The 16,399-nt window shown below is 40.3% G+C and overlaps 1 protein-coding gene across 5 annotated transcripts in view; it reads right to left on the bottom strand.

Moving 5' to 3' along the window:
• The window catches only part of MRTFB (myocardin related transcription factor B), a 307,130-nt gene that overhangs the window by 81,779 nt on the left and 208,952 nt on the right, over positions 1-16,399 (bottom strand). Inside the window, exon 1 of one of the 5 annotated variants that reach the window (XM_080680359.1) lies at positions 508-874. The exons of the other annotated variants lie outside the window; for them this stretch is intronic. Coding sequence (XP_080536485.1) covers positions 508-628 — 121 coding nt within the window. The 5' untranslated portion in view covers positions 629-874. Of the gene's footprint in view, positions 1-507; positions 875-16,399 lie in introns of those variants that run through there. 5 annotated transcript variants of the gene reach the window in all.

Raw genomic sequence — 16,399 nt, 5'->3', positions numbered from 1 at the left:
AACCAATTAAACCAATGATTTAAAGATATAATTAAGAAAGAACTAGCTACCTTCCTTGTTTTAAACACTAAAAACCATAAACATGCTAATTAGAAAAAAATTTAAGTTTCCTGGAATTATGTATTTGTAAATATAAAAGAAGTAGTGTTCTGAATAATATTGAAAAGGAAATGGCCTCTCCTAAGGAGGGAGGGGGGACAAAAAAATTTGGAGAACATGAGAAAACATACAAAATGAACCTGGAAGGATTTTAGTGAAATGAAGACTGGCTTCATAAGTCCCCTTACTATATTAATGCAAAATCCTTGGAGTTCCATCAGTTAATGAATCTTTAGAGAGTGCTACCAAGAACAGCATTAAGCTTTCATTTCAAAGAACTTAGACGGTGTAAGTAAGGTACAGCAGGGAGCAGAGAGAGACAGGGCATGGTGATCAGACAGACATGCTCAGGCTGGCTGAGGGGAATAGGAATTTGGCAGTTTTGGCCCAGTCCACAGAAACACTGACCTTCCTTGAGACTTTTCTGGTTGCTCCCCTCAAGGCATTCCTTTTCTTTTAATGGCTCGAAATCGCCAGCAGTTAAAATCTCTGGGAACCCCTGTTGCTGCTTCTTGGAGCTATCGATCATGGTGAGAGGCTTCTGGAGACAGGCAGCATAAAGCAGAAGAGCTCAATTTGCCGATCAGCAGAGACCCGTGCTCAAAATACTCTGGTCCCTGGGTGCCGGGCGCCTCCTCACAATATCCCAATCACCAGTGGGCAATTATGTCTTTACCCAGCTGAAGGCAGCCATCAATCAGCCTTGGGTTCCCAGCCTGACCTGCACAGACACTCATGCTGCTGGAAGCCCTAAACTCTCTCCCACATTGGGAGGCAGAGTTGCGGAGGCACGGAGATGCTGAAATCCCACCCCTTTTCCCAGCCAGCCCCTTTCCTTTGCCATTCCAGCTTCCCCTGCTCTGGGCACTTCAATCTGCAGTTTGATGGTCCGAATCATCTGACAAACACTGAGTCAAGCAGTTAAAAATAAATCCTCTAGTTGTTAAAAGAGAAGACTTTGCTGATACCTAAGACGACAAATTGCTGCCTGTGGTCTCTCTCTGGCTCTCTATAAACACAGACGCAGCCTGTGGAAATACTTTCTATCAGCCAGACAAGCACATTCATTACTCATTAAGTTCTGCAGCTAAACAAACAGCAGCTCAGGGCATCTGAAGGAAGCGGGTCTTATCTCCACAGAGGCACAACGCTGAATAAACATGCTACTAGCCTATGTGGATAAAAACACGGGCACTGCGCTACCAAAGTTCTTTTGTGCGGTGCTTTCTGCTGCGTCCAGCTTTCCCTGGCAAAGCAGTGCTCTTTGTAATAGGGACAAGTACTGTCCCTGCAGCTTTCTGCCTCGCCAGTTCAGACCTGAGCAGCACTTTTCCTCTGTGCCGCTAGTCGGCTGAGAGAATTAACATCGCCATGATTGTTCTAAGGAAAAATCTCTTCCCCTGTATTAAAAGCAGAGGCCCTGAGAGCTTCTATTTCTTAACAGATTCAACCAGAGATCAGCCCAAGTAAATTTCATATGAGCTATCAACAACGGGAACTTCTGTAGATCACAGACTGCTGTCCACTAGACACAAGGGTTGCTGCTTGAAGGAAATCTAGGGATGGCAATTCCAGGCAAAGGTGGATTAAGGCTGTTTTTATACACCCCAAAATATATCTATCTATAACTGTAGCCAAAATAATATTATTTTTTTTAATGACTCAAAGTATACTCCTTTACAAAGAGCTCCCATAAAGTCCATTAGAGGTTGTAAGGGTAGCAGACCAAATCCTCTTCCAGGACAAACCTATTTTGTTCATCTTTTTATAACCAACACAAAGCAGAGTGCCTGGAATATTAGTTCTCAATAAGTACTTGTTGCATGATTGAGTGAATGAATTAAAGCAGAAGAAAGTGCAACAGGAAAGCTACCTTTGGTAATACTCAAGAGTTCTAAAGAAGTCCTACATCAATGACCAAGAGCCACTAATTTTAGATGGACAACTAAATGTTCTCTAAAGGAGGCACATTTTCTCTTTAAAAGAAAACACTCTAATATGATCCTTCTGTGGGATAAAGAAAGGCTTACATTTTTAGAGCCAGAAAAGTCAATATTCTCTTCCCCATTTAAACACAGATGGGAACTAAATGAAGTCTGTCCTTTGTTCCGGGTTCCAAGGCTGGTGTGCACGACACCCATGCTGTTCTAGAAAGATAGTTATCTATCCTGCTCCAGCATCTCTTGAGAATGGGATTACACAGCACATGACATGTTTCTTGTCAAGTGAAATTCCTTCTGAAGCAATTTAAGCCCAGTGCTGGTAGTCTAAGCCTCTGCAGGAACAAACAGCCACAGCGAGCTTATCACAATTCTAAAAAATGCCCTCAGATGCTCTGCTCCTATTTCTGCTCCTAAGACATTTATTCTTCTAAATTAACTGCTCCTGCACCTTTAAAGCAGTAAAAAAAAAAATAATAAAAAAAGCCATACTTTTTTGAAGACATTCTTTAAGGTGGTCTTTTTATTTAGAAGTTTTGTGAAATTTGTCTCATTTGATCCCCATCAGTCTCTGTGATTATTTGTACATTATAGACATTTTACAGACCAAGACCAAAGTTATAAAGCTGGTACATGGCAGGTCTGAAATTTAACCAAAGTCTGGGTTTTCCAAAGCCCAAGTTTTTTTCCTGTTGCACTGCAATGCCTGCTGTCTTCTAGAATACACTTCAATTCCAGGTTTTAGTTTGATCTTGGGACAGGTTTAACAGCAGAGAACATAACTTTGATGGCTTCCTAGTAATTCTCCACCTGGTGAGGGAGAAGGAAGCCAATATAAAAGAAGGTGTTTATGAAAGTGTTTTAACTTTTCCTGAAATAATAAAGCAGCTGCCAGCTGTATTTAGTACTTACAATGTGCCACAGTCTAAGTGTTTTGAATGTATTATCTCACTTATTCTGTTTACCTGTGAATTCAACATTATTATCCTGATTTACAGATGAGAAAACTGAGGCCTAGAAAAATCTAGATTGTATCTTATAAGTAGTGGCGGAGTTCCAAACAGAAAGCTTGGCTCCAGGGCCTACATTCTTAATTACCTTGCAAAAAGAACCAGGAACAATAATCCCCAACGTTCTCTTTTTCAGGATGTTGCTTTTTAGATCCTGCCCAGCTGATTTTAGGCCCCACGTTTAGAAACCCGAGTACATACACAGCTACAACAGTCGTTTTCCAATTCTTTACTGGCTTTGTGTTTTGCATGTGAATTGTGTGTATGTTGAATGTGTTAAAAAAACCCCAAAACTTCTCTTTTAAGAATTCTTTTCAAGTTTATTATTTTTGTATCTGATAAATGTAAAAAATCTCAATAAGAAAACACACTGTCCTGCTGTAGGTTTATATAAAAAGTCTTTTCTTTATAGTTTTGAAAGAAAATAATTTCTTTAGTGGTGAATATGCCTGACAGAACATTTATTTTGCTATTTTTAAAAATTTGAAATAATTTCAGGTTCACAGAGCATTTTTTTACTAAGCCATCTGTGAGTGGGCTCTGACATGATACCCCTCTACATTCAGTGCTTTGATTAATTCCTCCAAACAAGGATATTACGGTATATAACCATGACTATCAGGAAATTAACAATAATTCACAGATTCTATTCAAGTTTCACCAGTTGTCTCAACAACATCCTTTACAGCAAAAGGATCCAAACTAGGATTATCCAGAGAACTGAATTATCAAGTCTCTTTCACTTTTTTCCCTTCCATCTTTCTTCACTTTCCTTGAATTTTGAATATTACAGGCACGTTATTTTGCAAAATTACCCTCAATTTGAGTTTGTCTGATTTGTCTTCATGATTAGATCCAAGTTATGGCAGAATTATATTTGGCAGGAATAAGACAGAAGATGTATTCTTTGCATCCTATCAGGTGGTACACAAATTCAATTTGTCTCATAACTGGTAATGTTTATTTTGATTAATTGATTAAGGTGGTATCAGCCAGGTTTCTTCATTGTAAAGCTTTTCCTCTTCATAATTATTTTATGGGACTAAATTATTTATGATTATGATGGTTGCCAAATGGTGATTTTGATAATTCTATCATTCCTTCTATAATTATTAGTGGCACATCCTACTATAAGAAAAAGAATTTTCTTTATCTGATTTATGGTACTTCTTTATATCAGTACTAGAGGCCCGGTTCATGGATTTGTGCATTGGTGGGGTCCCTCAGCCTGGCCTACAGAGATTGGGCTGAAACCGGCTCTCCGACATCCCCCGAGGGGTCCCGGATCACGAGAGGACAGTTCTTGGGTGGTGCACCCTGAAATCAGGCTCCCTCCTCTCTGGTTCTGGGTGCATCACCCAAGAACTGCAGCTGCCAAATCACTGCAGCTCAGCAGCTCCTGAGTTGAGCGTCTGCCCCTGGTGGTCAGTGCGCCTCATAGCTACCAGAGCATTTGCCCCTTGGTGGTCATTGCATGTCATAGCTACTGGCTGGATAGTCGCTTAGACTTTTATATTTAGAGATGTGCTCATGGACTTCTATTTTATTCAATTGGTTATACCATGATCCTATCATTATTTATTTTGATGCTAATTATTCCAGATTTGGCCAGTGGGTACAGCATCAAGCTGGTTTCAGTTTCTTATTGTCATGACCCCATCATTCTTTGAGCACTTTCTTACTTTCTGGACAAGATGTTCCAGGCTCACCTTTTATGTTTCCCGCTCTTTTGAGAAACTAAGCTCTATATTCTAGATGTGCTCACAGTTATTAGGATGTTACTATTCCCTTCTCAGCCTTCTCTGTAGGTTTAGTTAGGAAATATGTCTGTGAGTTTATGTATGTGTACGTGTGCAAACACACACATATTTACATTTCTAGAAATTAACAGATGTAAAATATAGATCTATATTTACATCTACATTATTTATTTATACTAATAATAGAGGAATATGAAAATTGTCCAGGACGCCATCAAAGTAACAGTAACGACCAAACAGCAGGCTACTTGGGGAAACAAGGCCAGCAGGGGGGTTAGTGAGGGACGACCAAACGACTGAACAGCAGGCTGCATGGGGCAACCAGGTCGGCAGGGGGTTAGTGAGGAACAAACAAATGACTGAACAGCAGGCTGCGTGGGGTGACCAGGCCAGCAGGGGGGGCAGTTGGGAGTGACTAAGCTGGCAGGCAGGGCAGTTGGGGATGACCAGGCTGGCAGGGGAGGGCAGTTGGAGGTGACCAGGCTGGCAGGGGAGGGCAGTTGGGTGTGACCAGGCCTGCAGGGGAGGGCAGTTGGGGGCAGGGGAGGGCAGTTGGGGGCGACCAGGCCTGCCAGGGAGGGCAGTTGGGGGAGACCAGGCCTGGGGGGAGGGCAGTTGGGTGCGACCGGGCCTGCGGGGAAGGGCAGTTAGGGGCGACCAGGCCAACAGGGGAAGGCAGTTGGGGGTGACCGGGCCTGCAGGGGAGGGCAATTGGGGGCAATTGGGCCAGCAGGAGAGCAGTTAGGCATCAATCAGGCTGGCAGGGGAGCAGTTAGGGGGCAATCAGGCAGGCAGGCAGGCAGGCGAGTGGTAGGAGCCAGCAGTCCTGGATTGTGAAAGGGATGTATGACTGCCGGTTTAGGCCCGATCCCGGCAGTCAAACATCCCCCAAGTGGTCCCAGATTGTAGAGGGTGCAGGCCGGGCTGAGAGACAACCACGTTCCCCCTCCCCCCCCCCCACGCCCTGCCTGCACGAATTTCATGCACTGGGCCTCTAATATACAATAAAAATCATGAGTTCACCCTGATGGCTCCAATTCTAATCCAATGCCACAGGTTCACTCTAATGTTCTCTTTTCTACATTTGAAACCCTCTTCTATAATGAGAACCTTGTTTTCCATGGTCTCTGCCACCCCACTCATGAATATCCTGTTCACCTCACTGGCACTGCTGTAGCAAATTCCTATGCAGATGTCTCCCCATCCCACACAGCCTCTGAAGCCCTATAATGGGTCACTGCCTGCACTCCCCTGCTCAGTCCCACATAATGTCTTTGGATTGTTAAGAAATGAAGGGCAGAGAAGCCCACCGTTGTCATATGGACTGCTTTCCAGTAGGCCTACCCTTGTTCCTTACTATACATGCTACATCAACTTCTGTGTCATTTGTCTCTATTGTCACGAGTGACATTTTAACTTCAAATGATAGGTGATTAAAGTCACTTTGGCTATGATAAATTTGCTTCTACATGGTCTATGTGTATGCACTCTCAAAAGAGCTGTTTTAGTATGAAAGAGAGTACCATAAATCAAGTCCATTTTCTCACTACAGATATTTAATAAGCGTGAGAAAAACTGTATGGCTTGGAGACTAGGAATAATCCAAGAAAGGCTTCAGGGAATTAGAACAGAAACAAACTTGGCTCAAGGGACCTACTCTAAAACTTGGCAGAGTTATTATATGCTTACAGAACTGTTGATAAAAAAGATTATCACTGTATGATGCTGGACTTCAATAAAGAAAAACCTTACATTATCGCCAAATGGGCAAGGTTCACCAATGTGAAAACTTTCAAAAGTAATGAATAAAGTAATTAGTAACAATGCAAAGAGACTGCTAAATATTGAGTCTCACTTCTCTGGTGGCATTCCTGACATTGCCATTGAGAGGCAATGCCCTTTTTCTTCCATCTTCCACGTCTAGCTATTTTGTAACAGGTCTTCGAGTAGCCAATCATTGAATCAAATGGGGGTACACTGTGGCACACAGTGTGAGCCACAATATTATAAAATTTATGTAGACACAGTCAATTAAATTGGATGTATTTAGGAAGAAAAATTTCAATCTAGGTTACACCTAAATTTTTTCCTAAGGATATCATATTTTTAGTAAAATATATATTTGATCCTTAATTTTCTCCTTTTAACATAATAAATACCACTATAAAATATTTAGATAATTACTAAATTGTAATGATAAATCCCAATAACTTAGTAATTATTAAGCCCAATTTAATAATCCTGATAATCTAAAATATTTTTGTAAACAAGGAAGATTAAAGGGCGCTATATCTTAAATCACACAGCATATCTTATTAAGTCCTTCATTTTTTATAAAATTTTTCAATACATGGATATCAAACATACAGTACTTCAGACATAAAGAGTAACAAATTAGTTCTTATTAAAGTCACTGTTTCATGAGGAAGGATAAATTTGCTGCCATTTCTAAGAAAATATGATTTTGAAGGAGTATCAATGATTTCAGCAATTAAATATTACTGCATAACTAAACACTACAGCAGGGCAAACAGCCTGATAATTTGGTGTGTAGTCTTTGCTTATTATCACCTATCATCTTAGAACGCACACAGTCCTAGCACAGCTGGCATTACCATCTTGGGTTTGCTTCATCCTCTTGAAGATGGGAGCTGTGACTCTGGCAAGGTTTTTCAGGACTGGAATTTTATCATCATCATGTTTTTTTTGTTTTTTTTTTAAATATATTTTTATTGATTTCAGAGAGGAAGGGAGAGAAAGAGATAGAAACATCAAAGATGAGAGGGAATCGTTGATTGGCTGCCTCCTGCACGTTGGACTGAGCCTGCAACCCAGGCCCTTGACTGGAATCGAACCTGGGACCCTTCGGTCCACAGGCCGATGCTCTATCCACTGAGCCAAACTGGCTAGGGCTATCATCATCATGTTTGCTGATTAACCCTCTGCTTAGACTGACAGAATTTCCTATGTGGTGGGGCAAATGGCAGGTGAGGCAGAGGAACATACGTCTCAGTTCATTCTCAGTCAGGTTATCACATTATGACGCATACCTCAACTGTAGCAATCTGACTACACATACAGAAATGACCAATGCCATTTGTCTGCTCCTGCTCAAATCTTTAGTATGGATAATCAAGAGATGACAGAATACACTTTATCAGCTTTAAAAAAGTCATTCAAGTCCTTTCTCTATTTCTAACCTTTATTGTTACTTATAAACATACTAGAGGCCTGGCACACGAAATTCGTGCCTGGGTACAGTCTCTTAGGCCTGACCTATGATCAGGGCCATCTTCCCCAGATGACGGCAGCTGTCCCCATACCCCGCTGCCACCCACCCCCAGTTCCCCGTTCACCATTGGGTGATTGGAGCCTGCAGCTGGGAAAAGGGACTGAGAGGTTGGCTGTTCCGCCCGTTTGCCTGCCCCGTCTCCCGACGCTGGTCGCCCTCTGTATGTGGGGAGACCAGTGGGGTGGGGGCCTTGGCCTGGCACTGCCCACGTCCACTGCCACCCACCCCCGGTTCCCCGTTCCCCATCGGGCGATTGGAGTCTGCAGGCAAGGGGGAGGGACCAAGAGGTTGGCTGGCAGGCCCTGATTGGGTGCTCAGGACCTGCAGCTGGGGGCAGTTCCTGTGTTAAGTGTCTGCTCTCTTAAGGTCAGTGCGCATCATAGCGACCAGTCGTTCTGCCGTTCGGTCGATTTGCGTATTTTCCTTTTATTATATAGGATAAACATAGGCAACTGGCTAGAATACTAACAACGAAGAGCTTTCCTTAGATTATATATCTTTAGCACAGTCTTCCTCGGATTCCAAGTTATCTACACTAATAAAAGAGAAATATGCAAATTGTCCATACCTCTGTGACACCTACCAGCCAACCAGGAGTGAGTATGCAAATTAACCCAACAAAAATGGCGGGTTAATTTGAATACGCAGGCACGGAGCGGCCGGGTGGGGCGGGACGCCTTCTATGAGTGGGAGGGCGGGGGCGGAGGGAGTTACAGGAGCAGTGCTCTGGCCGGAGCAGAGAAGACTGAAGGCTCCGGCTGGCGCAAACACTGAAGGCTCTGGCCGGAGCGAAGATGGAAGGTGGCAGCCAGAGCAAAGGCCTGGGTCCCAGGTGCCGGAGGAAAACTGGTGCCGGCAGCCAGGGAAGGAAGGCCTATTGCACGAAGATCCTCTAGTGGAATATAAAAGAGAATGAGATGACTACAGCATGAAGTTCAGCAGAGATGGAATGCAGTAACGAAGAGTTAAGAGGGTCAAATCCCAGCAAAGCCTAGAAGGCGCATCATTAAGTTATGATCAGTGTGATGTTGAGGTTAGTATTTGTAACAAAAAACTGTCTACATAGTGTTTCAACTATTTTTACATTATTGTCCCTATCTTCTGACCCCTTTTTATATAATTGTTTCCTAATCACTTTCCATGAAATTTTAATACCACAGATTTACCACGTCTGTTTATGTTTTATATGTGTGTGTGTGTGTATTTTGCACCTTATACATGAAAAAAATGATTTTTTTGCCTAGTCTCCAAGAACCAACTTTCACCCCTTTGAGAATCTACTAGAGGGAAAGCCAGTATTTTTTATTTTGTTGAGAAAAAATAGGATAATAGAGTGAATTGTATGTAGGAAACCCACAATGAGAAAATAAATGTTTACCATCTGTGATAAGGATTCTAGGTTACAAGTACATTCAGTGAATTTTTTGAGGATCTTTTGATCCTCAGCAGCTCTGTGTCATTTAATTTCAGATGGATAACACTACACGTAGATTTATGAAGGTTAGAGGCAGGATGGTTTTATGGAAGGAGCACGACTTCAGAGTTAACATAATTTAGTTGTGAGATCTGTTCTGTGGCTGCCTCACTACAGAAATGCACAACCAACAACAGATGTTTTCTGTGATTATAAAAATTAGGGAAAAATGCATTTAAAATACTCAACACAGGCAAGACAGGCACTCCCCAAATGGTAGTGTCTGTTAGGACTCATTTCTTGGATGATCTCCCCTGTCTGTTATCCTCCAGGACTGCATGTTTCCTAGGTTGGGAGGTTTTCTTACAAGACACACACACACACACACACACACTCACATAGACCAGCACACTGACCACAACACCACACACATGTTCTATATTTTCCAATCACATTCTTTAAGGCTGAAGCAGGGTGCAGGTAAAGTTCATCATTTTTTGGTTTGGCACTTAATACCTTTTTTTCTGATGACTTCCTACTACTTGATATATCACTTATTAGATTATACATGCAGAGAATCCTGCTGATACTGCTTCACTTAACTGGAATAATGAAATAGAAAAACTGCCCCCACATGACTAATCACAGCCGAGTAATCAGCCATAGAGGGTCTAGGGTCAAACATTAGGTCATTTTCAGTCCAGATGTCAAAGTAGGTAAACTCTGTGCTTGCCTCCTCCACAAGCACGTCAAAATTACAAATAAACTATAGAATAATTATCATTGTGAACCACCTGAAGATTAGTTGAACAGAAATCCTATAACTAAGTAGAAGCCACGATAAGACTAGTAAAAGAGAAGGCGATGAGAAGTGGCCTGGTCCCACACATGGTGTGGCGATTAAGAAGAGGGAAGGGTATCTAGTAGACTGTGGAGTGAGGGGTCCCAGAGCAGGGAAGAGGAGTCCACACAAACCTGGCTGTGCAAACCAGTGGGCATTGCATCCAGTGAGACAGAGGGCTGCTGGAATCCCAGGTGTTCCTCTTGAGGGGCCTGCACAAGGACTCACTGGTCTGTGCTACAGCTAAAAAAGCACCAGGGATATACAGGGAGGAGCTGAATTGACTAGCTCCAGGATGAGGACTCAAGGGGCAGGAGTCAGAGCAACTCCCTCAGGGACGAAGGTGCTGGAAGGTGCCACTGTCCCGTTGTTGAGCACCACCCCAACCAGCCAGCAAGTGCAGGTGGGTGCCAGATCAGACCTTCCATTAACCTGGATAACATGGTCCTACCCTGTGATTCCTTGAGACTGGGCCCCACCCAACTCATGTGCCCACGCTGCTTCCATTGGCTTTTCAATACAAATGGCCTGCCTCAGCTCGTGCTGCAGACTTTCTTAAAATCTCTCAAAAGTACACAAACCCCAAACAAGCATCAGCTGGCTTTGGTGTGCTCTGTACCACTTGCTAAGAGGCCCCAAATCTGGCACAAGCAGCAACCAGTCTCAACTTGCACTGGAACTCCCATCAGGTGGCTCCAAGCCTGGCATAAGCTGCACCAGTGTTTGCTTAGAACGTAGCTTCAATTAAGCAGCCAAATCCTGGCACAAGTTGTGGCTGGCCGCAGCTCAGAACATGGTATACACCAAAGGGTCCCAAGCCTGGCACTAATGGAGGCCAACCTCGATTTTCAGCATAGCCTCTCCAAAGCACCTCCAAAGCAATCTACAGATCCAATGCAATCTCCATCAAAATACATTTTTCACAGAATTACAACAAATAATCCTAAAATTTATATGGAACCACAAAAAAATCCTAAATAGACAAAACAATCTTAAGAAAGAAGAACAAAGTTGAAGGGATCATGCCACCTGATAGCAAACTATACTGTAAGTCATTAAAATAGCAAGGTACTGGCATAAAAACAGACACATATGTCAATGAAATAAAATAAACAGCCCACAAAATAAGCCCATACCTATATGGTCAATTAATCTATGACAAAGGACACAAGAAAAAACCATGGGGTAAAGGTAGTTTATTCAATAAATGATGATGGGAAAACTCAACAGATACATCCAAAAAACTGAAACTAGATCTTATACCATGTACAAGAATAAACTCAAAATGGATTAAAGCCTAAAATGGAAGTCTCAAAACTACAAAGCTCCTCGAAGAAAAAATACCACTTCATACCTGTCAAAATGGCTATCATCTAAAATAAATTAACAAACGTTGTCGAGGATTCAGAGGAAAGGGAATCTTCATGCACTGTCGGTAGGATTGTAAATTGGTGCAGCCACTATGGAAAACAGTATGGAGGTATTCAAAAAAATTAAAAACAGAACTACTATATGACCCAGCAATCCCACTTTTGGGTACTTATCTGAAGAAATCCAAAAAAACTAATTTGAAGATATATGTACTGCCATATTAATTGCAGCATTTTGCAAGAGTAGGCCTTCCTTTCCCCAGCTGCTAGCTCTGGCTTCCCTCTGTCACCAGGAACTTGGGCTTCCCTCCGGTCACCGGCAGGCATCCAGGACCCGGGCTTCCCTCCAGCCACCGGCAGGCACCCAGGACCTGGGCTTTGCTCTGGCCGCCGCCAGCAGGCACCCGGGACCTAGGCTTCCCTCCGGCCCCGGTTTCATCCTGGAATGACGTTGGTCTAATTAGCATATTACCCTTTTATTATTATAGATAGCCAAGATATAGAAACAACCTAAGTGCTCATCAATAGACAACTGGATAAAGAGGAAGTAGTACATATACACAATCGCATATTACTTAGCCATAAAAAAGAATGAAATCTTACCATTTATGCAACATGAATGAACCTAGAGCAGCAATATTTAATCTTTTTCATCTCATGGCACACATAAACTACTAAAATTTTGTATATTTTAGCTGACCTGACAAAAAATAGGTGTAATTTTGATTCATTCAAATTGGACAGCTATTGTTGTATTGGCTGTCATTTTTTTGTTTGGCAACCTAAGGGAAAAGAGGTCCATCCCCCTGACTAAATAGTCAGGTATTGCATGTTTTAAAAATTCTGCAGCACAAAGGTTGAAAATCACTGAGCTAGAGGGTATTTTGCTATGTGAAATAACTCATACAGAGAAAAAAAATATCACAAATACGATATAAAATATATCAAGCATTATATGTGTGGTCTAAAATAAAAAATAAACATAAAACAGAAACAAACTTATACATGCAAAGAACTGATGGTTGCAAGAGAGGAGGGTGGTTGTGAGGATAGGTGGAAAGGGGAATGGGATTAAGGTGTACAAACTGCTAACTATTAAAATAGTCACAGGGATGTAAAGTACAGAATAAGGAAAGATAGCCAATATTATGGTAATAATTATTAATGGTATCAGATGGGTACTTGACTTTCATCGGGTGATCACTCAGTAAGTTATATAAATGTCTAATCACTATGTAATCTTGATTGTGGTGATGAAAAAAATTCCTAATGTTGAATACTTTAAATATATGCATTTATTGTATGTCAATTATACTTCAACAAAACTGTTTAGAGAAACACAATGGTACTTGTAGGGACAGAAAAAGTCCTTTATGTAATATGATAACTCTGAAATAGTCTCTGCTATTTACAAAATTTTAATGCAATAGATTTATCTGAGCATCTAAAATCTGAAAGCAAATGAGTAGCAGAATTTCTCAAAATAATCTTAAAAGAAAGAAAAGCCAAATCAGCAACTCTATTGATCCATTTAAAATAAATAAAATAAATCCCATGTGTAATCACAATGACTTCTCTGTGATGTGACCTGGTGGGCAATGACCGACCAATGGGCCCATATGATTTTGGTGGACTGATGTGTTACAGATTGGGATAGTGTTCCTGAACACAGAAAACAGAATTCAAGTGAAAAACATTATATATGATAAAGAAGGACATTTTTTAACACTAAGAGCCATAATCGGTAATAGAGAATACACCAATTATGATTATGCCCAAAACAATTTAATCACTGTTACAAAACAAAAATCAAGAAGATGCAATATGACATAAACAGAAACATGACAATAGGAGACTTTTATCTGCCATTCTTAGTACAAACAGATGAAATAGAAAAAAAATGAGGCTATACACACACACACAAACACACACACACAAGGCCAAAGCAGCATAATCAATAAAAAGATCTTACTGATATATAGTGAACTTTATATCTTGTTGAGAGAGAAGATACCTTCTCAAATATACATGAAATATTTACAAACAATCACATATTAGGTCACAAAGAAAACCTGAGCGTGTTCCATAAAATAAAAAATAATATAAACAACACTCTGATGCCAATGTAATAACACTAGAAATTATTAAAATAAAAAAGGCCTGACTATATAAAAATTAATAACATCTATTAAGTCATAGAAAAGAAGAAAAATTAAAAAATTAAAAGATGAAAAATTTTTTTGTATAATCAGAATCTATGGTATTTAAAGCAGTAATCAGAGAAAAACTCAAATTCATAACCATTATACCAATGAATGAAAAACTATGTGCCTAAGGAAAAATAAAAGATTAAGACAAAAACAAAGAACAGAATCCCAATGACTCATGGGATGATATCAGGTCTATCTTATGTGCAATTGGGAGTTCCAAAAGGAGGGCAGAGAGAGAATGAGGCAGAAAATATACTTGCAAAAGGAATGCCTAAAAATTCTCCAAAGTTATGAAATACACAAATTTATAGAGTCAAGAAACCTGGCAAACTTCAAGTAGGATAAATTCAAACACAAACAGAAACCAACAGCCTTCAGATATACAAACAATAAGCAGTTAGAAAGGAGAATAGTAGAGAACCCCATCAATAACAGCAGCAAAGAAGACAAAAATCAGGAGTAAACATGAAATGTGCAAAACTCCAGAAAAATGCAAAAGTAGGCTTGAACAAACAGAAAGATAGACCTTGTTTTTGAATAATACCACATCCTAAAAATGTTGGTTTTCTGTTACTTACCAATTTAATGCAATTTCAATAAAAATACCAAAAAGCTTTTTAACGGAGTTAGATTAAGTGATACTTCAGTTCATATGTAAAAAATAAAAAGACACAAGAGAAACCAGTGCCATGTAGGGGAGGGTAAAAGATCCTTATTAGATAAAAATGAACTTCAAGTGATCAGGGATAAAAAAGTTTTAAAAAATTAGATCATATAGGACTCTAAGTAAATATTGATGGGATACTTCTACAACCTGGACAGAGGAAAAAGTTTTCTAACTAGGACCCCAAAACCAAAGCAATAAAAGAAAAGACTGATAAATTCTGTCCATGTTAAAACAAAAGCATTGAAGAGAAATGGCTAATTTCCCCAATGCATAAGTAATTTGAAAAATTAAAAAGTTTAAAAACCTGACAGAGAAATTAACACATAACTCACACTCTCCTCCAGAAAAAGATTCTGAAATAGCCCCTACATATATTAAAAAATGTTCCATCGTCCTCATAGCTAGAGAAAGGCAATTAAAATTACAACCTAATACCAGATGGCAAAAAATGTGACAACACATTCTGTCCTGAGGCTCTGGGGGAAATAAATATTCTCATACATTGTTCTTTGGAATGTAAACTGGTATAACCCTTTGGGAGAGAAATTTGGCAATAACAAAACTACAAATGAATTTCCCTTTTGACCCTACAATCCCATATTTAAGAATTTACCTGAGTATTATGCTAAGTGAAATAAGACAGTCAGAGAAAGACAAGTGCCATATGATTTCACTTATATGTGGAATCTAAAGAACAAAATAAGCTGAAAAACAAAATAGAAACAGATTCATAGATGCAGCAACAGACTGACAGCTGTTAGAGGGAAGAGGGTTTGGGGGGCTGGGTGAAAAAGGTGAAGGGATTAAGCAGAAATAAGACAAAACAAAAGCACAATAGACACAAACAACAGTATGGTGATTAACAGAGAAAAGGGAGGGTGGGGGCAGGTAGAAGAGAGTAGAAGAGAGTAGATAAATGATGATGGAAGGAGACTTGACTTTGGGTGGTGAACACACAATACCATATAGAGATCATGTATCGTAGAACTGTATACCTGAAACCTATATAATTTTATTAATTAATGTCACCCCAATAAATTCAATAACAGCTAAAAAATTAAAAGGAAAAATAGAATTTACCTGAAATATACATCTCCAACATTATAAAATGGTACTTGCCAAAAGTTATTTATTACAGCACTGTTTGTAACTGCAAAATACTGGAAATAATTTAAATGCCCCAACACAGGAGATTGGTTGAATAAACTATGGTACATCCACACCATGGAATACCATATAGCTGTAAAAAGGACTAAAGAAGATCTCTATGAAATGATATGAACGGGTCTTCTGATGTTAAATAAAATAAGCAAACAGAAAAACAGTGTAAATGTTATGTCTCGTGTAAGAAAGAAGGAAAACCAAGAAAATATACTTATAGTTGATTATTTGAGGGGAAAAATGAAGGGAAGGATAAACTAGAAACTAATGTGTGGGGAAACAGGGTGGGAAAGATGAGGAAAGGAAAGGGGACAGGAGAGGTGGGCAGTGACATCTCTTGGAGGATAAAATTTCAAACTTTTTTTTTTTTTAAATATATTTTATTGATTTTTTACAGAGAGGAAGAGAGAGGGATAGAAAGTTAGAAACATCGATGAGAGAGAGACATCGATCAGCTGCGTCCTGCACGCCCCCTACTGGGGATGTGCCCGCAACCGAGGTACATGCCCTTGACCGGAATCGAACCTGGGACCCTTTAGTCCGCAGGCTGACGCTCTATCCACTGAGCCAAACCAGTTAGGGCAATTTTAAACTTCTTTATCCTCACTTGAGGATATGTTTTTTAAATTGATTTT

Source organism: Plecotus auritus, assembly GCF_963455305.1.
Source record: "Plecotus auritus genome assembly, chromosome: 7".
In the NCBI taxonomy this organism is placed as follows: Eukaryota; Metazoa; Chordata; class Mammalia; order Chiroptera; family Vespertilionidae; genus Plecotus; species Plecotus auritus.
The sequence above is the reverse complement of the archived record's forward strand: the minus strand, read 5'-3'. Positions and strand labels throughout refer to the sequence as shown.